Consider the following 14,923-nt stretch of genomic DNA (forward strand, 5'->3'; position numbering starts at 1 on the left):
TCCCCCCCCCCCCCCCCCGGGCCCTTCACCGGCCCCGTCAACGGGACGCGAGAGTATCTCCTACTCGTTCCACTGGGCCTCCTCCCTGGCTCTGCTCCCAGGTCTCAAGATTCTGCTTTCATCCCTCCCTCCATTGTCAGAGCTTCAAGGGAAACCTTTCCACCCTCACCTAAGTTCTCACCCTGATCTCCTCGCTACTGGTTCCGGTCTTCAAAATGCCTATTCTCCCCATTTTTAAAACAGAAAACGCCCCGTGGCAGCCGTCCTCCTCTAACTTTTTATGTCACCGTACCTTGATTCAGACGGCGCGATCTCTTCCGGCACACACGGCTTCTTCCACTCGCTTCGGCTCGTGCTACCGCAAGACGCCTCGCCCGCCACCTCACCCTAGCTCTACCTGCACGGAGCGGCCGGGCCACGAGCTCGCACTCCATTTCGTGCGATACCACGGCTCTCACTCTGCCCCACTCGGGCTTCAACACAACATCCTCCACTACTCGGCATAAACCCCAAATGCTAATCAAACCCTGTTCCCATCGCCATGAACTTTCACACTCCGGTTGATTGCACACATGTATTTGACAATACAGTTTTACATCGGATGCTAAGAGCACTTTTCTTCATTATTTTATGGAAGGACCAGAAACGCGGACGTCCTGTTAACACCCAACACAGCCAAATCTAATTCCTAAGGAGACGCATTACAATTCGTTTAGAGTTTAAAGGCTTAATGGCAATGACGAGGGAAGGAAAAAGTTTATTTTACATAACTGAACGAAAAATAATTCAAGGAATAGTAAATAAAATTTAATATGGTCTCATGCGCCCTGAAGGAGGCGGTGCCCGATTTGGAGGGGTGATTGCTATGTCCAGATAGTCTCCTATTTGGAACTTCTGCGACTGCAGGGTCATGGAGTCATCAGTCCCCTTCCTCCCAGACATGGTGCTGCCAATCTCCTTTACTCTGCAGAAAAGGAGACCAACTGTTAATGGATCACAGACCAACGAAGCTAAATATGCAAAGTAAACACGGAACTGGATTCGCTCCGTTATCTTACGGCACAGTTATAAATTAATTACTACATGAAGCTGAACCGGACGTTAAGATAATATAAATTTATTTTCTGCCCAATAAGAGGCTCATTAAAAGGGGTTATCCCTATCAATTAAAACATATCAAAGCCAAAAAGATTACAGGAATTAAAAAATTAAAAGTTACCTACCGATAGCCAGGCCTTTTAGGATCTGTAAAAACAATTGCAAAATTGAAGTGTGTGCCCTTCTTTCTAGCTTCTGGGTAGACTTCTTTTACTAAACTAGTCAGTTCTTTCAAAGTTGCATCCATCCTGAATTTTTTTTAAAAAAACATTACATTTGATTAATCAACAATATAACAGTAATATAGCAAGGATATTGACATATAATGAGTTAATTATGTGTGTCTGGATTGTGACCTGTTAGAATTGAGGCTGTCAAGGTCTTATACTTATTTTTTTTAGGATTTTATTTTTAAGCATTCGCAAAACACACAACGCAGGGCTCAAACTCAGAACCCTGAAATCAGGAGTCGCAAGCTCTACCGACGGAGTCAGCCGGGCCCCCTATACTTAATTTTAAGGCGGCTAATACTATTTGCCCCATAAACTCCCCTTACCAGCCTCAACGATTGAACGTTTGATGAACTAAAGTCAGACTTTTAGTGCCAAAAGGGACTTTAAGGGATTACACCTGCTATCTTTCATTGCTACGTAACATCTTTCTGGGCTAGTGATTTACCTCCTTAAGAATAATCCAATTTAACCTAAACACTTAAAATAACTCTATTTCCTTGTTTCTAAAGCATATATACTTTTCCACATTTTATCATGTCTAAAGTTGAAGTGCATCTTAGACTCAATGACAGGAAAGCACTTTTGTGAAGATGTAACGTTTTTTCTTTCTAAGATGGAATCTTAAGAGTTCTATAGATGACAGAGCCAGAAGGCCAATGAAATACGAAATTTTCTTTAGACTAAGCAGAGGCTCCTTTGACAATACAGATTCTTGCCCTGAAACGATGTGAACTCAGAACTTAATGGATGATGCGGAACTGAAACAACTTTGCCTATAAGGTGCGATAAAATGAAACAAGGACACCAGACACTCTTCAAAAGCATCACCCCCAGAACAATGCCCTTGCCCTCTAACCACTGAAACTACCAAAACCCACTCAGCCGCTCAGGTCATAAACCTAAAAGCACTGTTAAGTTCTTCCCATCTCTGTTGTTTCTGCCTCCTAAACACAGGTCGAATCGTCTTCTCCACTCCCCACCACCACTGCCTTATTTCCACCTCATTACGGAACTCCGTATATGTTGCCTTCAACCCCTCTCCATCTCGGTTTTTAAACGTTTCTGTATGAAACTTCTGTCACACAAGTGACAGCTGTTCCCACCTCCAGGGGAGGAGTCCAATCACGTGGAGGATGGCACAGAGCACACCCGTGCCTTCCAGCAGGAGCAGTAGGCCCAGGATGTCAACCTACTGCATGTTGTGTGGGTACTGGGGTTGCCCAGACGGACCCGACTCACATAGACCACGGAGGGAACGATGCTTTACTTGCACAGAGAAAAGACAGCACAAGACTGGCTTGAGAGCGCGGGTCCCTCAGCGCCAGCAGGTCTCGCCCTGGAGCTGATGCGCCGACAGTCTGCACGCACCCTTCCTGTGCTGCAGGTAAAGGACCCCTGGGAACGGACACTGCAGTGGGGCCGGTCAGGTGCCAGACAACGGCACATCAAACCCAGAACAGGGAAAGGTACTGCCAAAGAGACACGTCCAGCACAGGCTGTGAGGGTTCTTATCTCTTTGGGGAAAACAAACGAACAAACAAGTAAAAAAGCTCCAGGCCCAGGTCACTCTTATGCAGCCACGCAAGGATGGGGCGAGAAGCTGCGCATGACTGCCTTTCTCCACTTGACACACTTTACAGAGGAGGAAAAGCTGCATGCACGAATGCAGTAAATTATATCCCAAATCTCACCCACCAGAAATGACCAGTGATGTTAACACCACTGTAGGCATCTTCTTGTACACATACACAATGAGGCAGAAAAAAAAAAAACCTTGAAGATTATCAAGCACATTATACTTGGTATGTATTATGAAGTTGTAATTCAAAAATGTAATTCATTCTTCAAATATTATACGTATTTTTAACGAAATTCACCATTGAATTTAACAGAAGAAAAAACAAGTAAGATAGAAGGAATTACAAAATTTCAGATAAAGAGTCACACTGTTACCCTCCTATCACCTAATTTTGTAGCTTTTTTTCTTTTTTTAACTGTCAGAGTTCTACTCTATTCTGCAACAACTCCCCTGCCCGTTTTAACTTTGTCCCCATGAAGTCTGGGATCAAGCTGATTTTTTAATCAGTCTTGGAGGTGACCTTTTTTTTCACCTGATGTTAATTATTCCCTGGCACACCTTATATACTAATGCTGTGCACCACAAAGAGTTCTTTCTTCCTTTCTAAAAATACTTCCCATACTGTCATCTTGTCCTAACGAGCTGAGGGAATCTGGTTTACATCCGTTATCAGTTCTGACAGTAAATCTCCTACAAGCTTCCAACCTGCCGACGACCGTCTCCCTAAACTGATAGCTGGGAATGCCAAGCGTTGCTTTCTGACCACCAGTCCGAAGCTTGAGTGCATGGATGAAGAAAGAGCTCTCTTGGGAAGAGACTTTGCTGTGTGACTGTAAGAGTCAGTTGTATGCGTCAACGTGGGAAAGCTACAGCCCCAGTTATTCAATCAAACAGTAATGTAGGTGTTGCTATAAGGTATTCTGTGTATGTGATGAAAGTCTATAACCACTTGGCTTTAAATTAAGGAGATTATCCCAGATAATCTGAGTGAGCTTCATTCAATCAATCAGAGTAGGCCCGATTCAATCAGTTGAAAGGCCTTAAGAACAGAGGGGAGGCTTCCCTGAATAAGAACTCCAGGCTGCTGTGGGCAGTTTTAGCTCCTGCTCAAGTTCCAGCCTGGCCCTTCCTGCTAGCTCGCCCTACAGATCGGGATCTAGGTACCTAGGCAGTCTCCACAATTACGTGAACCAAAGCCCTTCATGCAGATCTCCTGCTGGTTCGGTTTTTCTGACCGAACCCTGATACAGCTTACCTAACTACTTCTCTTTCAATAACCTGTTTAATGACCATACAAGCACAGCAGCTTTACCACTCCTGTGGCATCTGGCTTATTATTATTACCCCCGCTCCATACAGTGCCCTGAACTTCGGCACATTCAGTTTGCTTCTGCTAGGGTCTTCTGGACTGCACTCTTCTTTCTTAGACTTGTCTTAGGGCTGCCTGTTTAGTCCCTCGGTCTGCTTGCACCAATCAAGAAGCCCCAAGATTTATTCACTCATCTTCCTTCAGTACTGCTCTTAGGCAGAGGGGGCAGGGCTCCGTGCCACTATGACAGCAACCACTCAGTCTTTCAGAATCTGTCTCTGGCCATCACTTTGAGAGACAACCCAGGTGGTCTTTCCTTATCTGGTTGTACTTTAAGGACAGGACAGTCTAGGGCAGAATCGTCTTGTAACTTTTCCTCTGGATCAGGAGCAGAAGGTCTTTGGTAAAACCTCACTCTGCCAGCTTCAGCCTGAAGTATATTAGTATTTATTCGCGGGCTTTCTCCACGAGACTGAGCTTACCGTAGGAAACCGCGATACCTCCTCTACTTCATCCCCTCAGAATCTAAGCAGGGCACCTGGCAAACAGGAACTCTTATTTGTTGGAAGAAGCACACACTGTCATCTCCGAATAGAGATTTTCATCAACCCTTTAGTAACAGTTCTTCCCTGTAAGCTAAATCAATCTCGCTGGAACTTTTGTCCTGGAATGATGCTCAACTGGGAGGACACTACAGGGTACCTCCAAAAAGACAAATAAGGCCCCAATGCTTAAAGAATCAAGTTGTACTGTGCCAGGCTCACAGTTTAAAATTACATGCCCTTCCAGGACTATAAAATGGTGCAGCTGCTGTGAAAAAGCTTGGTGCTTCCTCAAAAAGTTAAACATGTAACTGTACGTTCCAGCAGTCCCACTTCTAGGGATATACCCAAAAGAACTGAAAGCAGGGATTAAACAGATCCAGGTCCATAGCAGCATTATTCACAAAGGCCAAAAAATGGAAACTCAAGCGCCTACCAGCAGATAAGTGGACAAAATGTGGTATATCCTACAAGGAAGTATTATTCAGCCATAAAAAGAGAACGAAATATCACGCTAAGTGAAATAAAGCAAACACATCAAACACTGCTATGAGTCCACTTGTTTAAGATATCTAGAATAGGCAAACTCATACAGACTACCAGGGCGAAGAAGGGAATGGGGAGTTACTGCTTATTAGGTGTAGAACTTCTGTTGGGGGAAATGAAAAAGCTTTGCTAACAGGTTAAGAGTTGCACAATGTGAATACAGCTGACGCAACGGAGTCCTTACAGTGGCAAATGTAACGCTACATATGTCTTTATCACAATAAAGGCATCGTTTTAAGAGTTATTAACCTTCTTCTGCTACTAAACAGCCATTATGATGTGAAACTAAGGAAATACGTGCAGCACTAAAGAGAAGTCTGCAGTATGTACTGGCCCCGGACGGACTTGGGGGGTATGGAAGGTACCCACCCATGAGAGAAATATTCAGGGGCAGGTCTCTACTGAACACGCACCACAATCTTTTCCATCAAGCACCAGATCAAAAATCAACCTGTTTTTTCTTTTTCTTTTTTTTTTAAACGCATGGCACCTAAGGATTAATATCACACATAAATGCTCTCGAGGATAAATATCCCATGAGTTCCCTTTACTTCCCTTTATCCCATGACCATGAGCCCCGTAAAGAAGGCCGCCGCATTTTCTTTACGTATTATTTCTGTACCCAGCAGCCACAACAAGCGATAGCAATCTCGGGTCTGTCAATTCTTCACAACTCAAAAAAGTTTGAACCTTAAACGTGTTACAAGACAGGCCCCTTTTACCTACCAGGTAAAACCTCCAACTTCCTGAGAGCTGGGCCCAAAGGCCCCGAGTGGAGGGGAAAAAGCGGAAACACGGAGGACACTTCTTTCCTGGCGCAGGGAATCACTTAATGTCCGACCGCCCCCCAGGGCCGCGCCCCCCGCCGCCCCAGCACTCTCACCAAGTGTAGATCTGCAGTTCGCTGGACGGTACGTTTCCGCGGGAGAATTCGTCCATTCGGTGGTGGCGGCCGTTATTGGTGGTGAAAACACGCAGCAGCAGCGGGCACGTCTGGGGGCGAAAGGAGGAAGGGCAGAAGTTAAAGAAAGCGGCTGCGAGCCCAGAGCTCCCTTCCCCTCCGGAGGCGCCGCGGCCTCCGAACCGCCCGGGGAGCTGGAATACCGCCGCCTTCGGGCACAGGCCGCGCTCTCCGCCCCGCCAGGCCCACCTCCACCTCTTTCCGGACCCCATACTTTCTCCCGATCGATCGGTTTCTCCGGCTCCTTCTTAATTTCCTCCTGGGTAACGCGCGACTCCACCGCCATCTTCCTCCTACGGCCCGCGAGACGCTCGCTCTGACCTCCGACCCCTGCAGCGAGCATGAGAACGAAGTCTCTCGCGAGGAGAAGCTCGAGGCTTTATAGAGGACCAGAGGAGGAGGGGCGGGGCGTTTGCCGGCGCAGGCGCAACTCATTGTGCGGCGCGGGAGCTCGGGTCCGGCCGCGCCTGCGTGTTGCGTCCTCAGGAAAAAGGCGGGCATTGGCGTCCGCGGGGCGGAGCTTCTGAGGGAGGCGGTCGTTCTCAGGCCGTTGGTAGCCTGGGAATTTATTACCTGAAATATTCACGGGCCAAAGAAGCCTGCGGTGGTACTTTTCGCATGTAATGAATAAGTTAACAAACGCAAAACTCTTACGAGTGGTACAGGAGGTAAGTAAGCAAAAACATGACTTTATTAGCAAAGTATCGAACTCTTTAGTAAAGGAATAACAAGTTGTGTAACACACCCATGAACAGTAAATGCTCACGGAATAGTTGTCTGTATGGGGGAAGAGTGAAGTGAGCCATTCCCCCACCACAATAACACGATTTCGGATGACTCAAAGACCTGAACATGAACAGCAAAACTAGAGCTTTTGGGATATAACGTCATAAGCCATCTTCGTGACCTATGGATTGGGATACGTGATACTAACCAGAAAAGATTGATAAATCTGACTAAATTGGAAAAACGAAACAAAACCTGACCTTCAAAATTCATCATAAAGAAAGAAAAACATAAACCACAGAGTGGGAAAAAATATCTGTGATGCATGTGATTGGCAAAAACTAGTGTCCAAGATATATAGAGAATAGGACAGACATCCCAATAGAAAATGGGTAACATAACTGAACAGGTGCTTTTAAAATGAAGAATTCCAAATGGCCAATAAACATATAAGGTGCTCAGGAATAATTATTCAGGGAATGCATTAAAACCATAGTAATTGGCTTGAATTGATTGGTTCGAAACAAACTACACTCACTAGCTTGGCAAAAATTAGAAACTCTGACATTTGCTGGCAGACTTAATGGGAATTCTCCGATGCTGGTGATGAATGTGTAAACTGGTATACCTACTTTGGAAAGTGGCTTAGGGTTATTTAGTAAAGTTGAATATATGTATACTTTAGATCTATAATTCCACTCCTTGGTATATGCCCTAGAGAAGATCTTGCTGAAGTGTATCCAGAGACATTACAATAATGTTCTTGGCAGTTTTGTTCATAAGAACAAAAAGCTAGAAACAACCCCAGTTCCGTCATGAGTACAATGAATCATGAGTTCAGTGAGTCACGGTATACGGTACAGCAACAAAAGTGCCGAACAGCAATGGAACACCGTATGGCAACAAAAATGAACTACAGCTACATGAAACTACATACAACTATGTGAAACAACGGGAATTTCGCAAACATCATAGTGGCTGTATGGCATCAAAGCTAGAAGAATCTATATACCGTGTGAATCCATTTTCATAACATTCAAAAGCAGACAATACTAAACTATACTGTTCAGGATGCATCCCCAGGTGATAAAACTATAAAAAGAAAAGCAATGAACTAAATCACAGAAGTCAGAATGGGAATTACCTCTGAGAAGAGTACGGTGATGGGGGTGTGTGCAAAGAAGGTGCTTCTGAAGTATTGGCAACATTCTATTTTTTTTTTTTACCTTTATGGTGGTTACACAGTTGTTAGATTTTAAATTATTCTTTATGTTTATGTTTTATGCTCTTCTGTATGAATACTATATCTTGCTATTTAAAAAAAAAAAGCCCACCCCAAAAGAATGCCTATCAATTGATAAAAAAAAAAATTTTTTCAAACAGTCCATTAGAAAAATGGGCACGAGTCATGATGGGCATTTCATAGGAGAGAAGAAACACAAATTACATGTAAACATTTGAAAAGCTGCCCAACCTCGTGAATAATCATAGAAATGCACATTTGAACCACAACTACATTTTACTCAGATTGGCCAAAATATAAAAGTCTGACAACCAAGTTCTGGCAAGGATATGGAGAAAATGGAATTCTTATAGACCACTCTCATCTACTGTGGAAAGAGTGGTGTTACCTAGAAAGATTGGATATATGCACAACTTAAGACCCAGGTACACCAGTTGTATTTGTATACCCAGAGAAATAGTCACACGTGAGCACCAGGCGACATGTTGAACAACATTGAAACATTTATTCTTCATAACTAGAAAAAATCTGAATGCCTACCCAGAATATATTCATAAAATGAAATTTCATAAAGATTTGAAAATGAATGAATGCATCAATGTGCTTATTTAAAAAGTAGACTAAAAAAAGCAAGTCACAGAACAATACATACAATAGGATTCAATTTGTGGAAAGTTAAAAAATAGGAACCTTCTCTCCCCCTTCCCCCGAATGCTGTTTAGGAAAACAAACACAAAGTGGTAAAACTATAAAGAAAAGCAAGGCAATGATTAACACTAAATTCAGGACAGTGTTACTTCTGAGTGTAAGCTAGGGTAATGCAATTTATGAAGGGCATCTAGGGAGCTTCTAATGGACTAGCTAGCATTTTCTCACTAGAGGGGTTTGGGGGGGGGTTCATTGGTCACATTGTGGCCATACGTTTTAAATACTCTTGTGTGTGCAATTTAGATCTCTGTTAAAGTGTTTTAACTGCTTAGAGATGGGTCCTTGCATGAAGTGAATATTCAGTTTTTAAAAAGATCTTTAAATTTTCTCCCCAGTTTTATGATTCTATTTTCTTAATTTAATTTTTTTTACTTAAGCTTTTATTTTAGTTCCAGTTAACATACAGTGTCATGTTCGTTTCAGGTGTACAGTGTAGTGATTCAACACTTCCATACATCACCCAGGGCTCATCACAAATATGCTCCTTTCTCCCCATCACTTATTTCAAAACTTGCATAGTATAAAAATATAGACACATGAGGGCACTGTAATCAATCAATTAAAGGAACAACAATGAAAATGGGGAAATGAAGAACCTCACAACGTATTATTGGCATTATTGGGGAGGTTTAGTTTCTCGGACGTAAGCTCTCATTTGGACCTTTCCAAATGACAGGCCCTCATCAAAACAGAATTTCCCAGTACCTTGAAGCAGTGGAACCGCAGGTATAGTTTAGAAGTTAAGGTGGATTTTCAGCATGCTTCAATCCACCTACTTGAGCTTCTAGATCCAGCTCTGAACACAAATTATAATATTTAAGTATATGCGTCCGTTCTCTTTAGAATTTACACGCATGAGTATTACACTTGTAGGTGTATGCCCCAAAGAATTGAAAGCAGAGACTCCAATCAGTATTTGAATACCAGTGTTCATAACAGCATTAGTCACAATAGTCAAAAGGTGAAGACGACCTAGTGTCTCTCAACCGATGAATTGATACCCATTAACGGAATATTATTCAGTCTTAAAAAAGAATGAGGTACTGATACATGACAACAAGGATAAAGCTTGAAAACATTATGCCAAGTGAAATAAGCCAGACACAACAGAGGAAATATTGTATGATTCCACACATATGAAGCACTCGTTATAGGGAAATTCAGAGAGACAGAAAGTAAAATAAATGTCACCTGGGCCTGGGGAGAGAGGGGGAATGGGAAATTACTGTCTAACGATACAGAGTTTCTCCTGGGGACAATGAAAAGTTCTGGAAGTGAATAATGGTGATAATTGCACAACATTGTGAATATACTTAATGCCACTGAATTGTATGCCTAAAAATGGTTAGAATTACAAATTCCGCGTTATATTTTGCCACAACAAAAAATTTTTAAAGAAAGAACATTTGAGGTATGTGTCTCCACCTGTCCTCTTCGCTCTTCTTCTGAAACATGTTTTGGCATTTTCAATCAGGGCGCAAGTAGATTACCCTAATTAAAATCAGAAATATGTAAGGTGAAGTTTTATAGAATCTGCCTCAGTCAATCACTATAACTCCATGGCTTTTTCTGCTGTTGAGATTCAGAAGGACAGCTTTCTGATGGCAGGAAACAGATATTCATGAACGTGTACAAACTGTTTCTGGAAAAGATTTAGTGGAATATTTTTTTCATAAAATTTTCTGACTCTTTTTTTACAAAAGCTGTGGGTTGTAAATCTGGATATTTCTGGGGAGTTATGAAACCTTTTTAAAATTTCTTCAGGTGCATCTGTGGGAGACTAGGTATACGACATTTATAAGCACAATATTTATGGGTTCTTTTTTTGGACAGAAGTGTATGTAAATACTCTCAAAGCATCTGCTTGTTACCAAGAGTAGCAAAAATATGTGAATTTCCATAACCATTCCTAGAAAAATTAAGCCTAGAAGCAGTATAATTACTACTTAGAAGATACATTGTTTTATGTTTCCCTAAAAATTGTATTTTTACAAATAAGCATTCATGCCTGCTTGGCCTCAGCCCTAAAAGCAATGCCGCCATGAGCCAGTCCTGACACTCCTAGCTGGTCTCTGTGTCACCCCTTCAGCCATTGCTCACACTACAACCAGAGAGGCTGTTCCCACTAAAATGTGCTCTGGGGGATGGTTTTGGGAATCCACTTTTTTTGTTTATTTTAATTAAAGGCTTTTATTTTCAAGTAATCTCTGCACCCAACGTGGGGCTTGAACTCACAACCCTGAGATCAAGAGTCGCACACTCCACTGACTGAGCCAGCCAGGCGCCTCTGGAATCCACTTTTTAACTAGCTTCTCGGGTTGTTCTGAGAACCATCTCATTTACAGTACATTTTAAGCCAAGGGAATGAGGGCACATTGGCATTTCAGAGGGTTGAAATATCTCTCGCTTTACCCCCTACTTTAAGCATTTGAATGATTAGATTGATAATCGTTTTTAAACAGACATCCTCATCCTCAAGAGTCTGCAGTGTCAACAACATATTCACCAGAAGCAAATTGTAGGGAGCAACTAAAAAGCTTATTTAATGGTGGGGCACCCGGGTGGCTCGGCTGGTTATGCGTCTGGCTCTTGATCTTGGCTCAGGTCACGATCTCACGATTCGTTGGATCGAGTCCTGCATCGGGCTCTGTGCTAACAGCACGGAGTATGCTTGGGATTCTCTCTTGCTCTCTCTATCTCTCCCTCTCTCTCTGCCCCTCCCCCACTCGCACTCTCTCTCAAAATAAATTAAAAACTTAAAAAATAGTTTTAAAAGGCTTAATTGATGCTTAAAAATCTTAGTCTTTGAATTTAGATAGATCTTTATTTAAATTTGAGCTTAGTCACTTGCTAGCTGGTTAATCTTGAATCACTTAACTGTTCTGAGTCAAAGATTCCTGATCCATAAATTAGGATAATACTTAATGAGGAATAAATGCATCTAAAATAGTTGGCACAGTGGCTGCTATAAACTAAACGCTCAACAAATGTGAGCCATTATATTCATCATTATGTAGACTGCATCATCTTTTGCAAAGAGGCAAGGGGGCAAATTAAGAGGCTAATTCCCTGTCAGTTCCCTCTATTGCCAAAGGATAGCTGATTTCATGAAAATCTCATGGAAAAAAATAGCATTGCTCTCATGAGTACTTAATCATAAATCCTTGCCAATTCATTATCATGTACATTCAAATAGATATGCAGTAATCTTTTTTTAAGTTTATTTATTTTGAGAGAGAGTGTGAGGGGGGAGGGGTGGACAGAGAGAGACAGAGAAAATCCCAAGCAGGCTTCACACTGTCAGCGCAAAGCCCAAGGCAGTACTCAATCTCACGAACCATGGAATCATGCCCTGAGCCAAAATCCAGAGGCAGATGCTTAACTGACTGAGCCATCCAGGTGCCCCTGATATGGGCTCATCTTAAATCGCTGCAAAATACTGAGAACATTATTCAATTGGAAAAAAAAAAAAAAAAAAAAAAAAGCTAGGGAAGGTATTTGGTTTAGGTATTTAAATATCAAATCTAGAAGGAGTGATACTTTGGGAGACTTGGGTGGCTCTTCTGACCCTGATTCTAAGGTTGCACATGAAGAAAGATCTCCAGTAACGTGTCAGTTCTTTGAGATTTGGAAATGCATGTGATAGATGTCTTCGTGGTATTGATACCGTAATACCATCCATAAAATTTAAGGCAGTCCATTATATATACCCAACACTAAAGTATCTATTAAATGATTAAAGACAGGTGTGCCTTGGTGGCACAGTTGGTTGAGCGACTAACTCTTCTCATCTAGGCTCAGGTCATGATCTCGAGGTTTACGAGTTTGTGTCCCTCATCGGACTCTGCACTGATGGTGCAGAGCCTGCTTAGGATTCTGTCTCTCCTTCTCTCTTCCCCTCCCCCACTTGTGCACACACTCTCTCTCTCTCTCTCTCTCTCTCTGTCAAAATAAATAAACCAAAAAAAATGATAAAAGACATTTTAAAGTGCCTCGGTAACTATCTCAAGGTCATATTCTCACCTTTTAGATTTATATGGTAATAATTATATCAGTTCATATTTATTGATCACTGTATCAATTATCTTCTTAGTGCTATGTAACAACCACCTGAAAACACAAAAACTTAAGACACCAGCCATTTTACCTGGGCCGGGCTCAGCTGGGCAGTTTTTCTGGTCTCATCTGGCTTCCCTCATGCCACTGTAGTTATCTGATCTCTAAGAGGACTTTGCCTCCCAGGTAGGTAATAGTGCTGGGTCATGTGTCTTTACCAGGACAATTCAGGCTTCTTCACATCATAGTCTCAAGGTTCCAATAGAGTAAGAGCATCTTGAAGACTTGGCTCATTAGCTACACAACTTCACTTTTGCCACGTTCTCTTGGTCAAAGCAAGTCACAAGGCCATGACAAAAATGAAGGAAGTGGAGAAACAGACTTCACTTCTTGGTCAGAGTTGCAGCTGAGACACTCTACTCTCTTGTATTTTACTCATTTTTCATAATAAGCATATATTTACTTTAGAAATGAAAAGTAACATTTTAAAAAGTAAACTTCTAGCAAAAGTCACACAAGAAGAAACAGTTTTTCTTAATAGACCTAAATCTGTTAAAGGAGTGGAGTCAATAACTAGCAACCTCCTGAAAGAGAAGCACCAGGCTCACATGGGTTCACTGGTGAATCCTACCAAACATTTAAGGTAGAAATTATATGAATTCTCTACAATCTCTTCCAGAAAGTAGGAGCAGAAAGAATACTTCTCAGCACTACTCAGAAGCTTTTTATCTGATGAAGTCCCAATAGGTCATTTTTGCTTTTATTTCCCTTGCCTTTGGAGACATGTTGAGTAAGAAGTTGCTGCAGCTGAGGGCAAAGAGGTTGTTGCCTGTTTTCTCCTCTAGGGTTTTGATGGTTTCCTGTCTCACATTTAGGTCTTTCATGTATTTTGAGTTTATTTTTGTGTATGGTGTACGAATGTGGTCCAGTTTCATTCTTCTGCATGTTGCTGTCCAGTTCTCCCAGCACCATTTGCTAAAGAGACTCTCTTTTTTCCATTGGATACTCTTTCCTACTTTGTCAAAGATTAGTTGGGTATATATTTGTGGGTCCAATTCTGGGTTCTCTATTCTATTCCATTGGCCTATGTGTCCGTTTTGAGGCCAGTGCCATACTGTCTTGATGATTAGTAGATGATTAGCTTTATAGTAGAGGCTAAAGTCCAGGATTATGATGCCTCCCACTTTGGTTTTCTTTTTCAACATTACTTTGGCTATTCAGGGTCTTTTGTAGTTCCATAGTGTTGTGATCTGAAAATATGCATGGTATGATCTCAAGTCTTTTATATTTATTGAGGGCTGATTTGTGACCCAGTATGTGATCTATCTTGGAGAATGTTCCACGTGTACTTGAGAAGAATGCTGTTTTGGATGAAAAGTTCTGAATAAATCTGTCAAGTCTATCTGGTTCAGTATATCATTCAAGGCCGTTGTTTCATTATTGATTTATCTGCCCAGATGATTGGCCCATTTCTGTAAGTGGAGTATTAAAGTCACCTGCAATTACCATATTCTTACCAATAAGATTGCTTATGTTGGTGATTAATTGATTTATATAGTTGGTGTTTCAAGTTGAGGGCATAAACATTTACAATTGTTAGCTCTTTTTTGTAAGCTTATCTTTAATTTTTAAAAAATGTTTATTCATTTTTGAGAGAGAGAGAGGGAGGGAAGGAGAGAGAGAGGAAGAGAGAGAAGGAGCAGAGGAGGGGCAGACAGAGAAGGAGACACAGAATCCGAAGTAGGCTCCAGGCTCTAAACTGTCAGCACAGAGCCCAGTGTGGGGCTCCAACCCATGAACTGAGAGATTATGACCTGAACCTAAGTCAGATGCTTAACCGACTGAGCCACCCAGACACCTGACAATTGTTAGCTCTTCTTGAAGGATAGACCCTGTAATCATGATGCAATGCCCTTCTTCAT

At 42.0% G+C, this 14,923-nt stretch overlaps 1 protein-coding gene across 3 annotated transcripts; it reads right to left on the minus strand.

Moving 5' to 3' along the window:
* Positions 1–560: 560 nt before the first annotated feature.
* Positions 561–6,784, minus strand: SAP18 (Sin3A associated protein 18). 3 transcript variants are annotated; one of them, XM_058721884.1, is made up of 4 exons: positions 6,476–6,784; positions 6,191–6,300; positions 1,224–1,346; positions 561–964 (listed from the first exon to the last, which is right to left on the minus strand). In XM_058721884.1, the coding sequence occupies exons 1-4, from the start codon at positions 6,767–6,769 to the stop codon at positions 808–810; spliced, it is 684 nt and encodes a 227-aa protein (XP_058577867.1). In that variant the 5' UTR covers positions 6,770–6,784; the 3' UTR covers positions 561–807. The 3 variants fall into 3 exon arrangements, with proteins under 3 accessions (XP_058577867.1, XP_058577794.1, XP_058577945.1); XM_058721811.1 differs by having other exon boundaries at positions 6,458–6,784; XM_058721962.1 differs by having other exon boundaries at positions 6,483–6,639.
* Between the last annotated feature and the right edge of the window lie 8,139 nt (positions 6,785–14,923).

The sequence above is a fragment of the Neofelis nebulosa genome, chromosome 1, assembly GCF_028018385.1.
Source record: "Neofelis nebulosa isolate mNeoNeb1 chromosome 1, mNeoNeb1.pri, whole genome shotgun sequence".
Classification (NCBI taxonomy): domain Eukaryota; kingdom Metazoa; phylum Chordata; class Mammalia; order Carnivora; family Felidae; genus Neofelis; species Neofelis nebulosa.

Bases quoted from the DNA above. Each gene is read 5' to 3' on its own strand.
- SAP18 (XM_058721811.1), bottom strand. From the start codon at position 6,769: ATGCCCGCCTTTTTCCTGAGGACGCAACACGCAGGCGCGGCCGGACCC. The intron at 6,301-6,457 runs GTGGGCCTGGCG...TTTCGCCCCCAG, and splicing joins GGGTCCGGAAAGAGGTGGAG to ACGTGCCCGCTGCTGCTGCG. The intron at 965-1,223 runs GTAGGTAACTTT...CCTTTTCTGCAG, and splicing joins CCTAAAAGGCCTGGCTATCG to AGTAAAGGAGATTGGCAGCA.